The 13,491-nt window shown below is 40.9% G+C and overlaps 3 protein-coding genes across 4 annotated transcripts in view; 1 reads left to right on the top strand and 2 right to left on the bottom strand.

Annotated features, from left to right (window-relative positions):
- Positions 1–1,422: 1,422 nt before the first annotated feature.
- Positions 1,423–13,491, bottom strand: part of LOC146459061 (zinc finger C3HC-type protein 1-like) — a 29,571-nt gene continuing 17,502 nt past the window's right edge. The window contains exon 9 of the mRNA XM_085089767.1: positions 1,423–2,927. Within this exon, the coding sequence (XP_084945893.1) occupies positions 2,853–2,927 (75 nt within the window). The 3' untranslated portion in view covers positions 1,423–2,852. The remainder of the gene's footprint in view (positions 2,928–13,491) is intronic.
- Positions 5,581–8,651, top strand: LOC146459064 (uncharacterized). 2 transcript variants are annotated; one of them, XM_085089907.1, is made up of 3 exons: positions 5,581–6,061; positions 6,422–6,565; positions 6,660–8,651. In XM_085089907.1, exons 1-3 carry the CDS (start codon positions 5,861–5,863, stop codon positions 8,649–8,651), a joined length of 2,337 nt encoding a protein of 778 aa, XP_084946033.1. In that variant the 5' UTR covers positions 5,581–5,860. The 2 variants fall into 2 exon arrangements, with proteins under 2 accessions (XP_084946033.1, XP_084946034.1); XM_085089908.1 differs by lacking the exon at positions 6,422–6,565.
- LOC146459063 (P2X purinoceptor 7-like) lies at positions 8,598–10,509 on the bottom strand. The gene is made up of 3 exons (XM_085089909.1): positions 9,982–10,509; positions 9,726–9,858; positions 8,598–9,124 (listed from the first exon to the last, which is right to left on the bottom strand). The coding sequence occupies exons 1-3, from the start codon at positions 10,295–10,297 to the stop codon at positions 8,944–8,946; spliced, it is 630 nt and encodes a 209-aa protein (XP_084946035.1). The 5' UTR covers positions 10,298–10,509; the 3' UTR covers positions 8,598–8,943.

Raw genomic sequence — 13,491 nt, 5'->3', positions numbered from 1 at the left:
TTCGCATCGAAACCGCGAAGCGTTCTTTTTGTTACAACGGTTGTGTACTTTTTAATAGATTGTCCACGTAATTTCACTCATTTTAGTTGTTAAAGATCTTTATGTAGGTTATTGTTTTTAACTTGTGAATTAAGTTATTTTTTACGTTACTTTATTACTCAGGGCTCCTAGACTCCTAGTTCTGTTTTATTAATGTCCTGAAGAGACCACCCTGTTCAAATAAAGATGTTTAATTTCAGTTTCAGTTTCAGTTTCATGGGCGAAAACAACTGTCCATCGGTGCTCCTCTAGCTAAAGGATTAATTTCGTACCCAGCGCCCGCGCGCATATTATGCGCTGACCAAAAGGAACGCAGCCTATGGGGACAAGGTTTGTTGGATACGAGACTGTGCGCATGTGTAAAGGGCCCAAAGAGCGAGAGCATGTATTGTTTTTAGGGCTGTCATTTCTCGTTCCCAGAGCCCTAGCGATTTAGGAACCAATCGGATTGTCTAAACTGAACAGTGCCGCATCAGGAAACGCTTCAACACTAAAAAAAAAAAATGATTTTTTGCTTTTTAACTTCATCGATCGTTCCGAAATTTTGGTAGGACATCAACATCATATCCCGTCTTTCAACCTTGTCCCCAGGGCTTTCTTTGTTTTCTTCTCCGTACCAACGTTTCACGTCTTCCTGGGAACGAGGCTGCCTCGCCTCGTGTTCTTCTCCTGGTGCACTGGATAAAAGGAGTATGAAAGGTCTGAAACCACTGAAGAGATTTTCGAATGAAACTCGGTATAGAATGTACACCGACTTTAGGTAAGCTCTCTTTCGTTTTTCTCACGGATAGCAGTGCGAACGGAACATGCCAGCGCCCGCGAAAATCAGCGGCCCACCTGCCACGAGAGGCGATGCTTTTACTCATTTGCTCGACTCACTCTGAAAGAAACAGGGGTCTGTTTTTGCCTCGTACCCAAATGTCCCAAATCAGCGCGCAAAGGAAGGTGGGGAGCAGAAAGCTTTTATCTCCCAATGATGCCTTGCGTTTCGCGCCGTTGAAAAGCGAAGAGCCCGTGGAAGAGCTTGCGGGCATGCGCATTTGTCACATCCGTTATCTATCGATTTGTGGCAGTTTTTTTTTGTGCAAACTAGTCCAACCTGTTTCTTAATCTTGTAATGATTTAATTTTTTTTGCAAAGGAATTGTGTTTCAAGTGGTAATTAACACTGAGAAACGCAAGGCAGAAATGTCTGCTCGTGGTGAACAAATTTCAAGAAAAATTTCAAACGTTTTTTGTCAGAAAAGAAATCTTTTAAACTACGATAGGCATTCAAAATGGTGGCACGATTTGCCCAACTCCCACAAACAATAAAGCCGGCCCCTTCCTCGTTAGACAAAAAAGGAATGTTGTCACAGACTGAAAAACATTTATGAAAACAAAACAAATTACGTACAATTTTACTTCGTAATTCCCTCAAGATAAAACATCATTAAATGATTCAACTTTTCAAAGCTCTTATTTCGATGTACAACTCTTTCAACGGCGTCACGCTAACAAATATATAACGCCTTTCTTTTCTTTCGTGACAACATTTTTTCCAGTTGTTACGCTATCAGTGTTATCAAAATTGGCCCATACATACATAAGATACCTCTTGTCCTTCGTGACAGTATGGCCAGCTGTCACGAAAACATCGTCCGCTAAAAATCCCCGTCTATACGATAGGTATTTATTATCCCTCGTGACTACAGTTACCAGTTGTTTAAATAATGGAGGGTTATGAAATACCAAACGTCTACTCAGTTCAGTTGAGAACTAGCTACTTGTCATGTCCGTGACACACTTGCTGGTGTAGTGTTACGGCCGTGACACACTTGCTGGTGTGATAAATGACGGCTGTGGTAAAAGGGGAACGAGGACGGGGATGGGGTGGGGTTTAATATCCGTGGAAATACGATACTAAGAGCAACAGGGCAAGTCAATGTTTGGTATTGAATTTAGGGTCGAAAGCACGCATGTGCTTTGCGTATGCATGCTGACCAGCTCTATAACTGGTTCTAAAAATGGCAGGTATAAAATTCACAAACAAACAAAGTTGCCACTCTTGTGACCAAATGCAAGGAAAAACCAGCGCCGCTCGAGACTGGTTCCTGAATGAATTGTTGCCAAAAAACTGAAGAATTTTGCCAGCGAGAAACGAAACAAAAAATAACAAATGTTTCTCCCTTGGTCCACCCAAGAGACGTTTTGGGTGAACGGTATTTCCGGCCATGTTTTTTGAGTTTGCGGGTGTGTTATATCTTAATACACCCCTTTATCGCACTTACTTTCGGTCACATATATTTTTAGCGTTTCCTGAATTCGTTTGCATCTTTTCCCTCGCAAGGCACGAATTGCACGCGTTAGTTTCAAGTCAACTCGTTGCGTTGTTTAGCTTCTTTGTGATTGGTCGGATGTCAAAACTTGTGGTTGTTTGCTTTACGAAAGATAACGAACTTGCTCTATTTCATAACGAATCTGCTGTATTCCCCTTTTTGGTTTCAAAAGTAACTTTCCCAAATTCGCATCCTAAAAGCTTCTGAACGCAGTTGAATGCGCTCCTGTCGCACCTTAGTTCTGGCCCACGAAACACCCTTAAAATTACGCGTTTGTATCCTTTAAAATGCAGTGTCAATGACCGTGAAGGTCTAAATATCGATGTTTATAGTAAAATGCAGCATTTGTTTAGAAAGCCACTTTAGTACTGTTACACGTGACTTGTCACGTGATCTTCTTAACGTCTACGTCACTTCCTCCGCTGAACCAGTGACAAGCAACTTTCTTCTTTCTACGTTAAAAAGCTTTTCAACTCGCATGCTGTTTGTCTTGTCGTTAAACTTGCTTCGGTGGACAGTAGCAATCGCTGAGTAGTTTTCTTACTGTTTTCCACGCATCTTCCGGAGGGGTCTTAAATGAAAACAAAATGAGAAGCTTGTTAAATCGCCTTTAAGCTGTTTTAGTACCCACTCTCATCAAAATAGCAGAGCATTAGTCTCTTTCGACTTCTTTACATTCTACTGTAACAAAAAACGTTTCATCTGAAACTGAATTAGTCTCCTTCGCAGCCGTTGTTTGGGCTTGTCCCTTGGGGGAGGGAGAGCGTTGCGTGACAAGCCCAAACAAAGGCTAAGAAGGTACCTAAAGCTGAATGGAACAGAATTTAGCATTTGATTAATACTAAAATCCGAGTCTGATAAATATTAAGGACGGTGCCAACTTTTGTTACTGCGCACACGTTCTGCGCATCTCGAGATACTCGGGTTTCCTATGGGTAATGCTTACTAATACAGGGATATTTTTGCGCGGTTTAAAACTATGCGGAGAAAGCAGAACTTAGCAAGTGATGATGCTATTTAAAAAGAAAATTGGGGATAACCATGTATTTTTCAGAGATAATAAAGCTTCAATTTGAAAGAAAAAAATGTCATACATTGCTTTGTATTTAAGCACTTTTTAGAATTATTGTTTCTTTATTATCTCCAAAAAATGCGTGGTGACCTCCAATTTTCTTTTTGGATTCCAATAGTCCTTGCTAAGATCTGCTTTTCCCGCAAAGTCATAAACTGCGCAAAAAATACTTCTGTATCAGTAGGCATGTACCGTCTTTAACAATATGCTATTTGTGATACGTGACGTCGCACAATATGATCAACTTTTGTTTTCCATTCTTGGAATGCACACAAAGTTCCGGATTTTCAGTTTTCAAGGCAAGCAGTTTGAAAGCAAGTCACTCCGTTCTCTGAAAAAACAGTGATTACACCAAACGTACGAGGTGAGTATAGCTTTAAATCATTGTTTTGTTGGGTGATTGAATGGACTATAAAATTGAACGGTTTTAGAATGGAAGGACATTGACAGCGCTTTTAAGACAAAGTCGATCGTTTGGGTTTAGGTCATAGGACTGTTGTTTGCTTCTCAAAACGATTTCGTTTGTCAAGGAGAGGGCAGGGACGGTAAGATCGTGTGAAATGCTTAATAAAGCTTTACTTCGGCAAACAACGTCAAGTCCGCTGTTTATGTCCACCAACTTGACTAATCTGCTGCACAAAACACAGCACTTAACTTGCGCTTGTTAGGCCCAGTTCAGACGCCAAACTTTTCATGAGCTGAACGCAATACTTTGAATAAAGTACATAAAAAGTTGGGCGCCGGTATGAATAAGTTGAAAACGGCTGTTTCAGTTCGGAACGGCTCAGCCGTTCTTCCCGCCTGGCTCAGCCGGGAATTTCGGCTTTGGATCGGCTTTCAGATTCAGACGTCGAACTTTTCATGAGCCGAACCTAATGCATAAATTATTATAACGTATTTCAAAAAATAAATAAATAAATAATAAAGAGCTAACATTTCGATTGGTTTTGCTTCAAGTAAATTAAGTTCGGCTAATTAAGTTCGGCGTCTGAATCAAAAGGCGGGATTTTCGTGATTTGGGCCGACCTTAATTTGAATTAAGTTCGGCATCTGAACTGGGCTTTATACTCTTACATGTAATATCTTAAGATTTTATTTGCACAGCAATTTTGAAACTTGCAGTATGTACCTTGGGGAATTTTGCAAGTTAGACAGACTAAGACAAGTGACGATGTTTATCCTTCATTTCCCGCTCGCTGTTTTTAGTTTCTGTGTAAAATTGATTAATTTTCCTTTATCATGAAAGGCCAGAATTGCTTTCCACTATTCTCATCTTTGTACTAATTTTTTCATGAAAACATAAACGCAAATATCACGTTTGCCGTTTTCCGTAAACGCAATTGTAAATCTCTCTCTCATGAGGATGAAAGCGTCACATTTAATAATACTATGAAACCCCGTTAATAGGAAGCGACGACGGCGACGGCAATGACAACGCCGCAAGACAATAGGTTTAATAAACAAAAGCAATCTTTCTGCACGCTCGGTTTACATTTTCGTACATTTCTTTGCCGTCCTCTACAAAACAACAACGTGAAATGAGCACATTTAAGGTTTTGTGGAGAACATAAACGTACGAAAGTGAATTTTTCAGTTTCTTTCTTAACTTGTACGCCACTCCTACCAATTTGGTTCCTGTATAGTGCGCCATTTTTCTAAAAGTTGAGCGAGTTGAAATAATCGCGAAATAGCACAAATGAAATAAAGATATATTTTCAGGTGACGTTTTCGTTGCTGTTGCCATCGTCGTTGCTTAAGCTGCCTAATATCACATACGCCTACACGGTCACGCCATCAAATTTTAATCGTTATATTACAAAAGACGGTAGTCCGGCCTTTCAAAGCAGTAGTGTCAAATTGCGGAGATTGGAAAAACAAAGAAGAAGCAAGGAAAATTTAACAGAGGAACTAATTCTTCTTGGTCGCCTTTTTCCCAATTTCTAGTCTGGTCAAAGAATTAAAAACAGAAAAATTGAAATAAATAAGTAAATAGATAAAAAAATAAAAACCTGTCATATGGTTAAACAAAGGAAGCAATTAATGTCACCGGCAGCCGTGAATACTCAACAAAAAGAAACTTATACCCAACGAAATTAACTACCCTTGATCTAATAACAAAGATGCAACTTTACTGAGGAAAGAAATGTTTAAAGGGAAACAAGGGTCTAGAAAAATTTCACCTTAAATGAAAGTCCATGTTCCCAGGATTTGAAAACTGGTTTTCGTTTGGTTAAGCGCCTTCCTGAATTTTTGCTAGAGGTCTTTGAAATCGCGCATAATTGCCGCGTTAGAGAGCATACGGCCGCCATCTTGGAAGTCGAAAACGACAGCGAGGCTATGACGTAGCATTAGACAAGACATGTTTCGTAATCTGTCTGACCTTCGTGGAAAGTCGCATTGGCGAATAAGGATTTCTCTAAGGAAGAAAAAACATGGTTCATTGTCTTGCTGTTGGCTGTAACAACACCTATAAAAACACCAAAACGGTATCCTTCTACAAGCTACCTGACGATGAAGGACTTAGAAAACTGTGGCTCGCTAAAATAAAGCGCGAGGATAAATTACCGAAGCCCGAGAACTGCTTTGTCTGTTCCGATCATTTCACCCCAGATGACTTCACGCGAGATCTTAAGGTACGTATTGTGTTTAGCGCCTTTCTAAAAGATATGCTTACTACAGTAATTCGGCTCCCATCTTTTTCACTTTATTACAGTATATATTAAAGTGTATTGTTTGGATATGGGAAGACCTGCTCTAAAATTAATTCCATCGTATAGTATTATGCGCGAATTTCATGTGACCATAGGTGGCAAGATTTGGTCACGAAAGAAAACATATGGCTGGTATTTTGTCGGAATATTGAGAGAGTAATTATCTACATCAGCCCTTTTTGATTTCTTACAAGGAAGAACTATTAAGCGATTGTCTTCCTACGTTTTCCAGGATATGTAACTTTAAATTTAATTCCGCGCTTGTTTCTTACCTTTATACAGGCAGAGCTTCTTGGAAGAAAGGGGAGAAAAAGGAAACCACCATTGAAGGATGAGGCTATCCCTTCCGTATTTTGCCACGCTCCAGCGGAGAAAAAGGTCCGACAAACAAGTATTGATCGAGCAAACCGTCAAAGTAAACGAGAGGTGAGTTGGAAATATACTGAGCTATTCTCTGGGCAACCTGTATGACACCGGAAATGAGAATGATATATTTTACTTTGAATTTATGTCTCTGTAGATGATTAGCTCGCTACTCGAAGAAGGAGAAGACACCACTTCAGTGATGCCAACCGTTGCAGAATTACCAGAACCAATAATTCTCGATGAAGACAGAACACCTACATCCCCATTATCCACTGGTAACGCAACCCTGACGTCGTCTTCAATATCCCATACAGTGCTAGCTGAAAATGTAAATACAGTTCAACATGACCATGACGGGAAGGAATTTATTTCTTGTGGAACTCAATGGCTTGCTGCTGATACGGGAGATGCTTTACTTCTTAAGGACCACACGTATTGTTGTGTACCACCGTGGAACCCGCAACCTATACCGTTTCCTCTTACCACCCAACCACTTACCTCAACACCAAAGAAATCGCCGTCCAGCCCACTACCTCCGTTTTTCGACCTCGACGATGATATCACCGACATTACACTGTCGTCTGTCGATGATGACGGCAACGACAGCTCTTTCCAAGTGAGCTTCGAAGAACTGGACGACAGCATTGAAAGTGATGCCGAAAATCCAGTAGATTCAATGGGCAAGTACGAAAACATGTGTTCAGTTCCCAAATACATTGTATTTGAGGATGAACTCCTTAAATTATTCAAGCTTTGTGCTATCTGCGGAGAAGGTGTGTTGGAGAAAGGCCTAGTTAAAAGGGGTTCTGCCTTGAAAGTAACAACTTTGTGTAAGAATTCACACACACACGAGTGGAATTCACAGCCTCAAGTTAAAAGAGCGGCCGCGGGCAACCTCTTGCTTTCAGGCGCTATTTTATTCACAGGAAATACGTTTTCTCGCGCATCAGAGATGGCCTCGATCGTCAATCTTGCATTTCCCGGTGAGTCGGACTATCTCCAGTATCAAAACAAGCACCTATTTCCCGTTATCAATGAGCGCTGGCAGCAAGAAAAGGCTTCAGTCCTCACTGATCTTTTGGACAGAGAGTCAGTAACTCTCCTGGGTGATGGGCGGTGCGACTCACCAGGATACAGTGCAAAATATGGGACCTATACACTGATGGACGAAGAAACGAAAAAAATTGTCGATTTCGAGGTTTCCCATGTGAAGCAAACAACAAGTTCCCAGGCAATGGAGAAACGAGGATTTCAACTATGCCTTGACCGCGCATTAAACAGCGGAATTCCAGTAAATGTTGTGGGTACCGATCGCCATATTGGAATCAAAGCTCTTATGAAACAGGAGTACAAAGATCGAGGTGTAGAGCACCAGGTTGATGTTTGGCACCTTTGTAAAAACATTAAGTCTAAGCTGGCAGCAAAGGCGAAGAAAAAGGAATGCAAGGACCTTGCACCTTGGATTAAATCGATCACAAATCACCTTTGGTGGTCATCTATGACTTGTGAAGGAAACCCTCAGCTACTGAAAGAGAAGTGGACCAGCATCTTGCATCATGTGGTTGACAAGCATGAATGGGACTCAGCAGTCATCTACAATCGTTGTCCACATGATCCCATTCCTTCAACTGCCCGCCGCAAAACTAAGTGGCTGAAAGAGGGTTCCCCAGCACATGAAGCATTGAAGCAGGTTGTACTGGATAAGAGGCTACTAAACGACTTGCAGCTTCTTTCCAAGTTCATTCACACGGGAGCCCTTGAAGTTTACCACTCTCTCTACAACAAGTACCTTCCGAAGAGGCAGCATTTTGGTTTCAAGGCAATGGTAGCACGGTCGCAACTGGCTGCTTTGGACCACAATTCAGGCGCAGGTCGGAAGCAAGCAGCGTCATCAAGTGGGGATAAACAATATCGGTACGTGTTTCCAAAGGGGATGAAAGACTGGGTGGTCAAGCCCGTCTTTGAAAAGAAGACCAAGCCACACGTGGCTGAAATGCTTTCTGCTGTGTTGGAGTCAAGGGCCACAGGTGAAGAACCAGAGCCAGTTGCAGTGCCTGACCTACCGAAGAATATCGCTCCGGTACCCCGTCCACCCAAAGAGGAGCTGCAAGCACGCCACGCATCAAGATTTGGGAAAACAATTTAAGTCTTCGTGTCAAAGGACATCAGCTCGGCTTTCAAATTAGGAAAATTTGTTTCACGTTTTGATTTCCCCGGGACCAACGTAGCGGTTGTTTATAAACAGTGATTTGTAAAACCATTTACAGGGAGCAGCTCTTACGATACAAAAATAACGGCCTTTTTATGAACTCTAGATGATAAAAGATATCTTATGTATTAATTTAATAAGGTCTCTTCCGGTTTGTGCTTAGGCTTTTTCGTTTATTTCTTTAAGAAAGACACACAATACTAAGACAATGTTTAGTGATTTTCTTTTATTATCCCGGCCACGATTCGTTGCCCTCGGCATCCTTAAAGCCTGTATAGTTGCCACTTTCTTCTGGGTATTCATTGCGGATTGCCGAGACAACACAGGAAGGAATCACGCGTCTATTCCCCTTTCCAAGTCTGTTGTATGTCCACCACGTGAACTGTCTGTATGCAGCCAACCTCATGCTCCTGTAAATAGTAATAATAAAATTACAAATTGATATTCCTAAAAGAGTATAAGCCTTGAAGAATCAGAAGTATATATCTTTCAACCCCAATAAATCGCATGTACCAGTATAAATAAAACCATCGCATGGTTGGAATTATGCTTCTTCATTATATTTTTTCCCGCAGAGTAATTGACCTCTGACGCCCGGGGTGGTAGGGTCGCAAAGTTTATGGCTCCTATGATGTTAATTTCTCGTGATTGTAAATATTTAGTCTGGCAATGTACTAATTGGGTATTTCTTAGCGGGACAAAGAGTATTGCGTCCATCAAACGTACTAAACAAGGCCAGGTTTCGTCAGTATCAATAAATGCAACAAAGTACAACAGATAAACATTCGGCCAGCAAAACATACGATTTCCGGTGGCAAAGTCCAGACTGTGTTTAAAATATTATAATCTGTGCATAACCACCCTCTCCAAGGAAATATATACCGTTCACAAAATCGAGTGAGGCATATCTATAAAGCCGATGAGAGCAATGGTGTAGTTAAATAGAAAATTATTTACGAACATCACATTTGACGTTTACTGAACACGAAGACTATTTTTGTAAACACTTACGCATTCCGTGGGGGATCTTCTAGTGGATCACTGCGCACTTGATGAAGGCCGACAAGAGCCGTCCTTAAAACTTCAGCAAGCAAACAGACAGGTCTAAAGGACTGGTGCTCTGTTATACATCTATGCGGTGTTCCTGGAAATAATGGAAACAATTATTCCACCACTAGTAATTGGATTCTAATTCTTGTAATTCGCCCGTGCGCGGAGAATGCAAAGTAGTCCGATGTCTCTGTTATTGGAAAGGTTCATTTCCTACCTTCGAGGTCCAATCGGTCACCCAAAACATCCATCTCCTGGCAGCAAATACTTTCGATTTCTGTGGACATAACCTGGCAATTGCTGCATATACACCACTCCCGATGGCCAAGGCGCGATCGAATGGTCCGTTCTATTTCGGTTTCCTCTGTTTCGGGTTGATTTTCTGTGATGCTCATGTCCAGTTCTTCTTCTGAAGAAGAGCCGTGTTGTGGCTCAAACATAAACGGGCGTATAGCACCATCTGAAGTGATATCTAGCTCAAGAACTGAATCACTGTCACTTTCTATATCACTGTTTATATCTATCCCCGCCATCTTTCAATCCTTGTCTAACGTGACGTCATAACCTCGTTTCCGTTTCACAAACAAAAATGGCTGCTCGCGAGACAAAAATGTCAATTTTCTGTCCCAGATTTATCGAGTAAGATATTGGTAACAGTGCAAATCAATGCTATTCTCTGTTAGTACATTGCATGAGGTTTCGTCTTAGGTAAAATTTTTCTAGACCCTTGTTTCCCTTTAAAAGAACTTGCGTTTCAATGCTTTTGTTTTGAGTTTGAGCTGCACGATGTGATCAGTTCATTCAACCAGAATAGCAAACCAGATCAACTCTTTGTGAAATAACAGGAGAAGTACACTGTTTACAGTCCCCCTATTTTTCCGTGGGATTCTCTAGACTGATAGGCTACGATAGAGTGGCCGCCATCTTGGTTTGTAAAAGCGAGCGCGAACTGGGGAGAGTGTCTAAACTACCGAGAGGAGGGGAGCAGAGTTGGGAGGCGGCAAGAAAAATATTTTTTCAAACCCTCTCAACTAACCCCCACTCCGGCTCCCCTCGGTAGTTCCCCTCGGAAGCCAATACTTCATTTTCTGAAATAACCTGTCCACTATATATTCATAATATACTGTCTGTGATCTACGATTTATGATTTTGGTTTCTTGCCATACAGAACAAAACTTGGATTTTCAGTTTTCAAGGCGAGAAATATACTTCGAAGTAAACCTCTCCGCAGCCACAGTGAGTACGCCAAAAGAGCGAGGTAAGTACAAAATACAAAAGCTTGTTTTGTTTAGCGACAGTGTGGCCTATACCACAGTTAATTTAGGGACTGGTTATGAAACCTTGCCATGACAACAATGGTGCTGCAATTTATGTTGAAAGGGCCGCGACCCTGCACAATCCTTTGTTTTAACGTTCACACTACAGTTGAATATCTTAACACGAACATTTCTATTGGTCAGTTGCTCCAACACTTTTAAAATCTATTGTGGTTTGCGCACGATCAAGGGCAAAAATGCTAACAAAAACATATAACAAAGAAGTTTGTCAGGGTTCATAACCATTACCTTTTATCAGCTATTCCTATACCAAATAATTTTGAAACGACAAAACTGTAAGAGTCGAAGCCGGCCAAGCGAACCCGTCGTTAACGGGCTAATGAATTCATTCTTCGAAAATTGATTCCGTTCGTCGATTCAATAATCAATTCTTAAAATAAAAATTTAGCCACGATTCAATAATCGAATCTTTATTGGATTAATGAAACAAAGAGAATAGAATAACTGAGGGCAGGGTGAGATCTCTCAGAGTGTAAATTAGTTGCATGCATTATCGGAAGGGGACAAGACAAAATATCGATCGATCAAACTAACACTTTCTACTTTCCCTACAAAATGTCAATCAGGAGAGTCTTTATATGTAACAACGCCGGTAGAAAAAGTAATAACATGCTGTTCTAACAGCGTGTTTATGCAAAAAACAGCAGGAAAATGCAGCTTAAAGTCAACGATTTATCAAGTTTTGGTATCTTGGAAAAACGTTTTCAAAAATTACAGTTTATTGAACTGCAATCTGAACTGATTTAGCCTTTACTTGCTTTTAGGTTACTAAACTGAAATGCTTTGGCCGCACTTCGACGTCTTTTTGCAGACATTTGTTTTTTCCGCTCAGAGTTAGTTCTGAAAATGACAGTAACGAAACAAAAAAAGTCCCACGAAATCACGAACTCAGTTACGAGTGCGACACACATTAGTTACGAGAGGCATATAGTTACGAGTCAATAAGTCACGCAACATGAGACCGCCAAAGAATATTCTGCGTTAAGTGTGACAAAGTACATTGCAATATTGTTACCCACCATGTTTTGGTGTAAAGCGTTTCACCCATGATCCTTTGAAAAAGGTTTCTCCTCTAAGTGTTTCGGCCATGTTGCTTTGTACAATAAAAGGCCAGGACTGTTGTTAACTTAATACATGTTGTCAGAAGTGGGGTGCAAACGCAATCTGAGGCAGTTTTCATGTACCCAAACGTTTCGGTTGGAAATTCCGCAAATTTTTCTTATCAAATGAAAAGGCTTTTTTCCATTCGTTTTAAACTAGCAATCTCATTGGTAGACAAAAAAAAAAAAAAACTCACGTGATGGCGCAATGATGACTCAAGAAGACAACCAAGTGAAAAAAGAATTTTTTTTTTTTAATTAAAAGGGAATTTCCTATCAGACCGGTTGAAACAGAAAAGTGATGTACCTCCGACGGTCGTTCATTTGATACGGGAAAATTTCCATTTGATCCGCGTACACAATTTTCATTTTAACAGATGCGCGAGACACAGTAACCTAAAAACTAATCACCACCGATACTAGCAAAGACGTGAAGTAAAGATATCATCATCATCATCATCATCATCATCATCATCATCATCATCATCATCTACTTACTTATCCTCTCCCCCTGAGAGGCTTTTCAAGGATAATGACACAAACCGGATAGAAACAATTGTTTTAAATAGAACTTAACACGGTTAAGAATCCCAGCTGGCATGACCGAGACCAGCTGGCTTTTGACAAGCGCGGCTGAGAAGTTGAACTCGGGCAAGCAAGTTCGGAACTAGCTCCAGTGAGCGGTTAAGGCGGGAGTTGAACCCGGGCCCTTTTCCTAACCGTTCGGCCACGCTGCTTCGCTACCATACCTAACTACTACGTTCCTTTTGCACAGCGGCCATAAAAAAAAAACAGGAAATGAACTTAAACAAACTTTCCTTTTACAGACCAGTCCTTCTTGCTCCAGTTTTTCAGTTTTTGCTGCAAGAAAACACTTAATAACGTCGCTTCAATTAGTAATATTTCCTTTCTGTGGCTTCTAGAAAAGACTGTCATGGATCAACTGATTAAGACTGCAAAACTGTTGGAAGCCATCGATATTGGCACGTGTGTGGCCGCTTTTCTTCTCAGAACCAGTCGTATTCCAAAAGCTATCGAGATCTGCAAGGAATATTTGATGCTCTCCAACGAGGAAGCCTTCGATCAAGACCAAGAACTAGTCAAAGAAATTTATAAAGCCGCATATATGGCAATGTATTATGGCTATTCGGTGATCAGTGATGAAAAAAGCATGATAAACTGCGGCACAAAGCTTTTGGCATTACTCCGTGAGTGTGGCGAAAGAGAGAAAGAAGCAGGAATGAGCCTTAAACAGGCAGCCTTGTATCAGAGCCAAAATGAATATGAGAA

Source organism: Pavona decussata, unplaced genomic scaffold (assembly GCF_977016875.1).
Source record: "Pavona decussata unplaced genomic scaffold, jaPavDecu1.1 SCAFFOLD_223, whole genome shotgun sequence".
Lineage (NCBI taxonomy): Eukaryota > Metazoa > Cnidaria > Anthozoa > Scleractinia > Agariciidae > Pavona > Pavona decussata.
The sequence above is the reverse complement of the archived record's forward strand: the minus strand, read 5'-3'. Positions and strand labels throughout refer to the sequence as shown.

Excerpts from the sequence above, each read along its gene's own strand:
- LOC146459064 (XM_085089907.1), top strand. The coding sequence starts at position 5,861 with ATGGTTCATTGTCTTGCTGTTGGCTGTAACAACACCTATAAAAACACC. Across the intron at positions 6,062-6,421 it reads ACTTCACGCGAGATCTTAAG|GCAGAGCTTCTTGGAAGAAA; the intron begins GTACGTATTGTG and ends ACCTTTATACAG. Across the intron at positions 6,566-6,659 it reads ACCGTCAAAGTAAACGAGAG|ATGATTAGCTCGCTACTCGA; the intron begins GTGAGTTGGAAA and ends ATGTCTCTGTAG.
- LOC146459063 (XM_085089909.1), bottom strand. The coding sequence starts at position 10,297 with ATGGCGGGGATAGATATAAACAGTGATATAGAAAGTGACAGTGATTCA. Across the intron at positions 9,859-9,981 it reads TGACCGATTGGACCTCGAAG|GAACACCGCATAGATGTATA; the intron begins GTAGGAAATGAA and ends CATTATTTCCAG. Across the intron at positions 9,125-9,725 it reads GAAGATCCCCCACGGAATGC|GAGCATGAGGTTGGCTGCAT; the intron begins GTAAGTGTTTAC and ends TACTATTTACAG.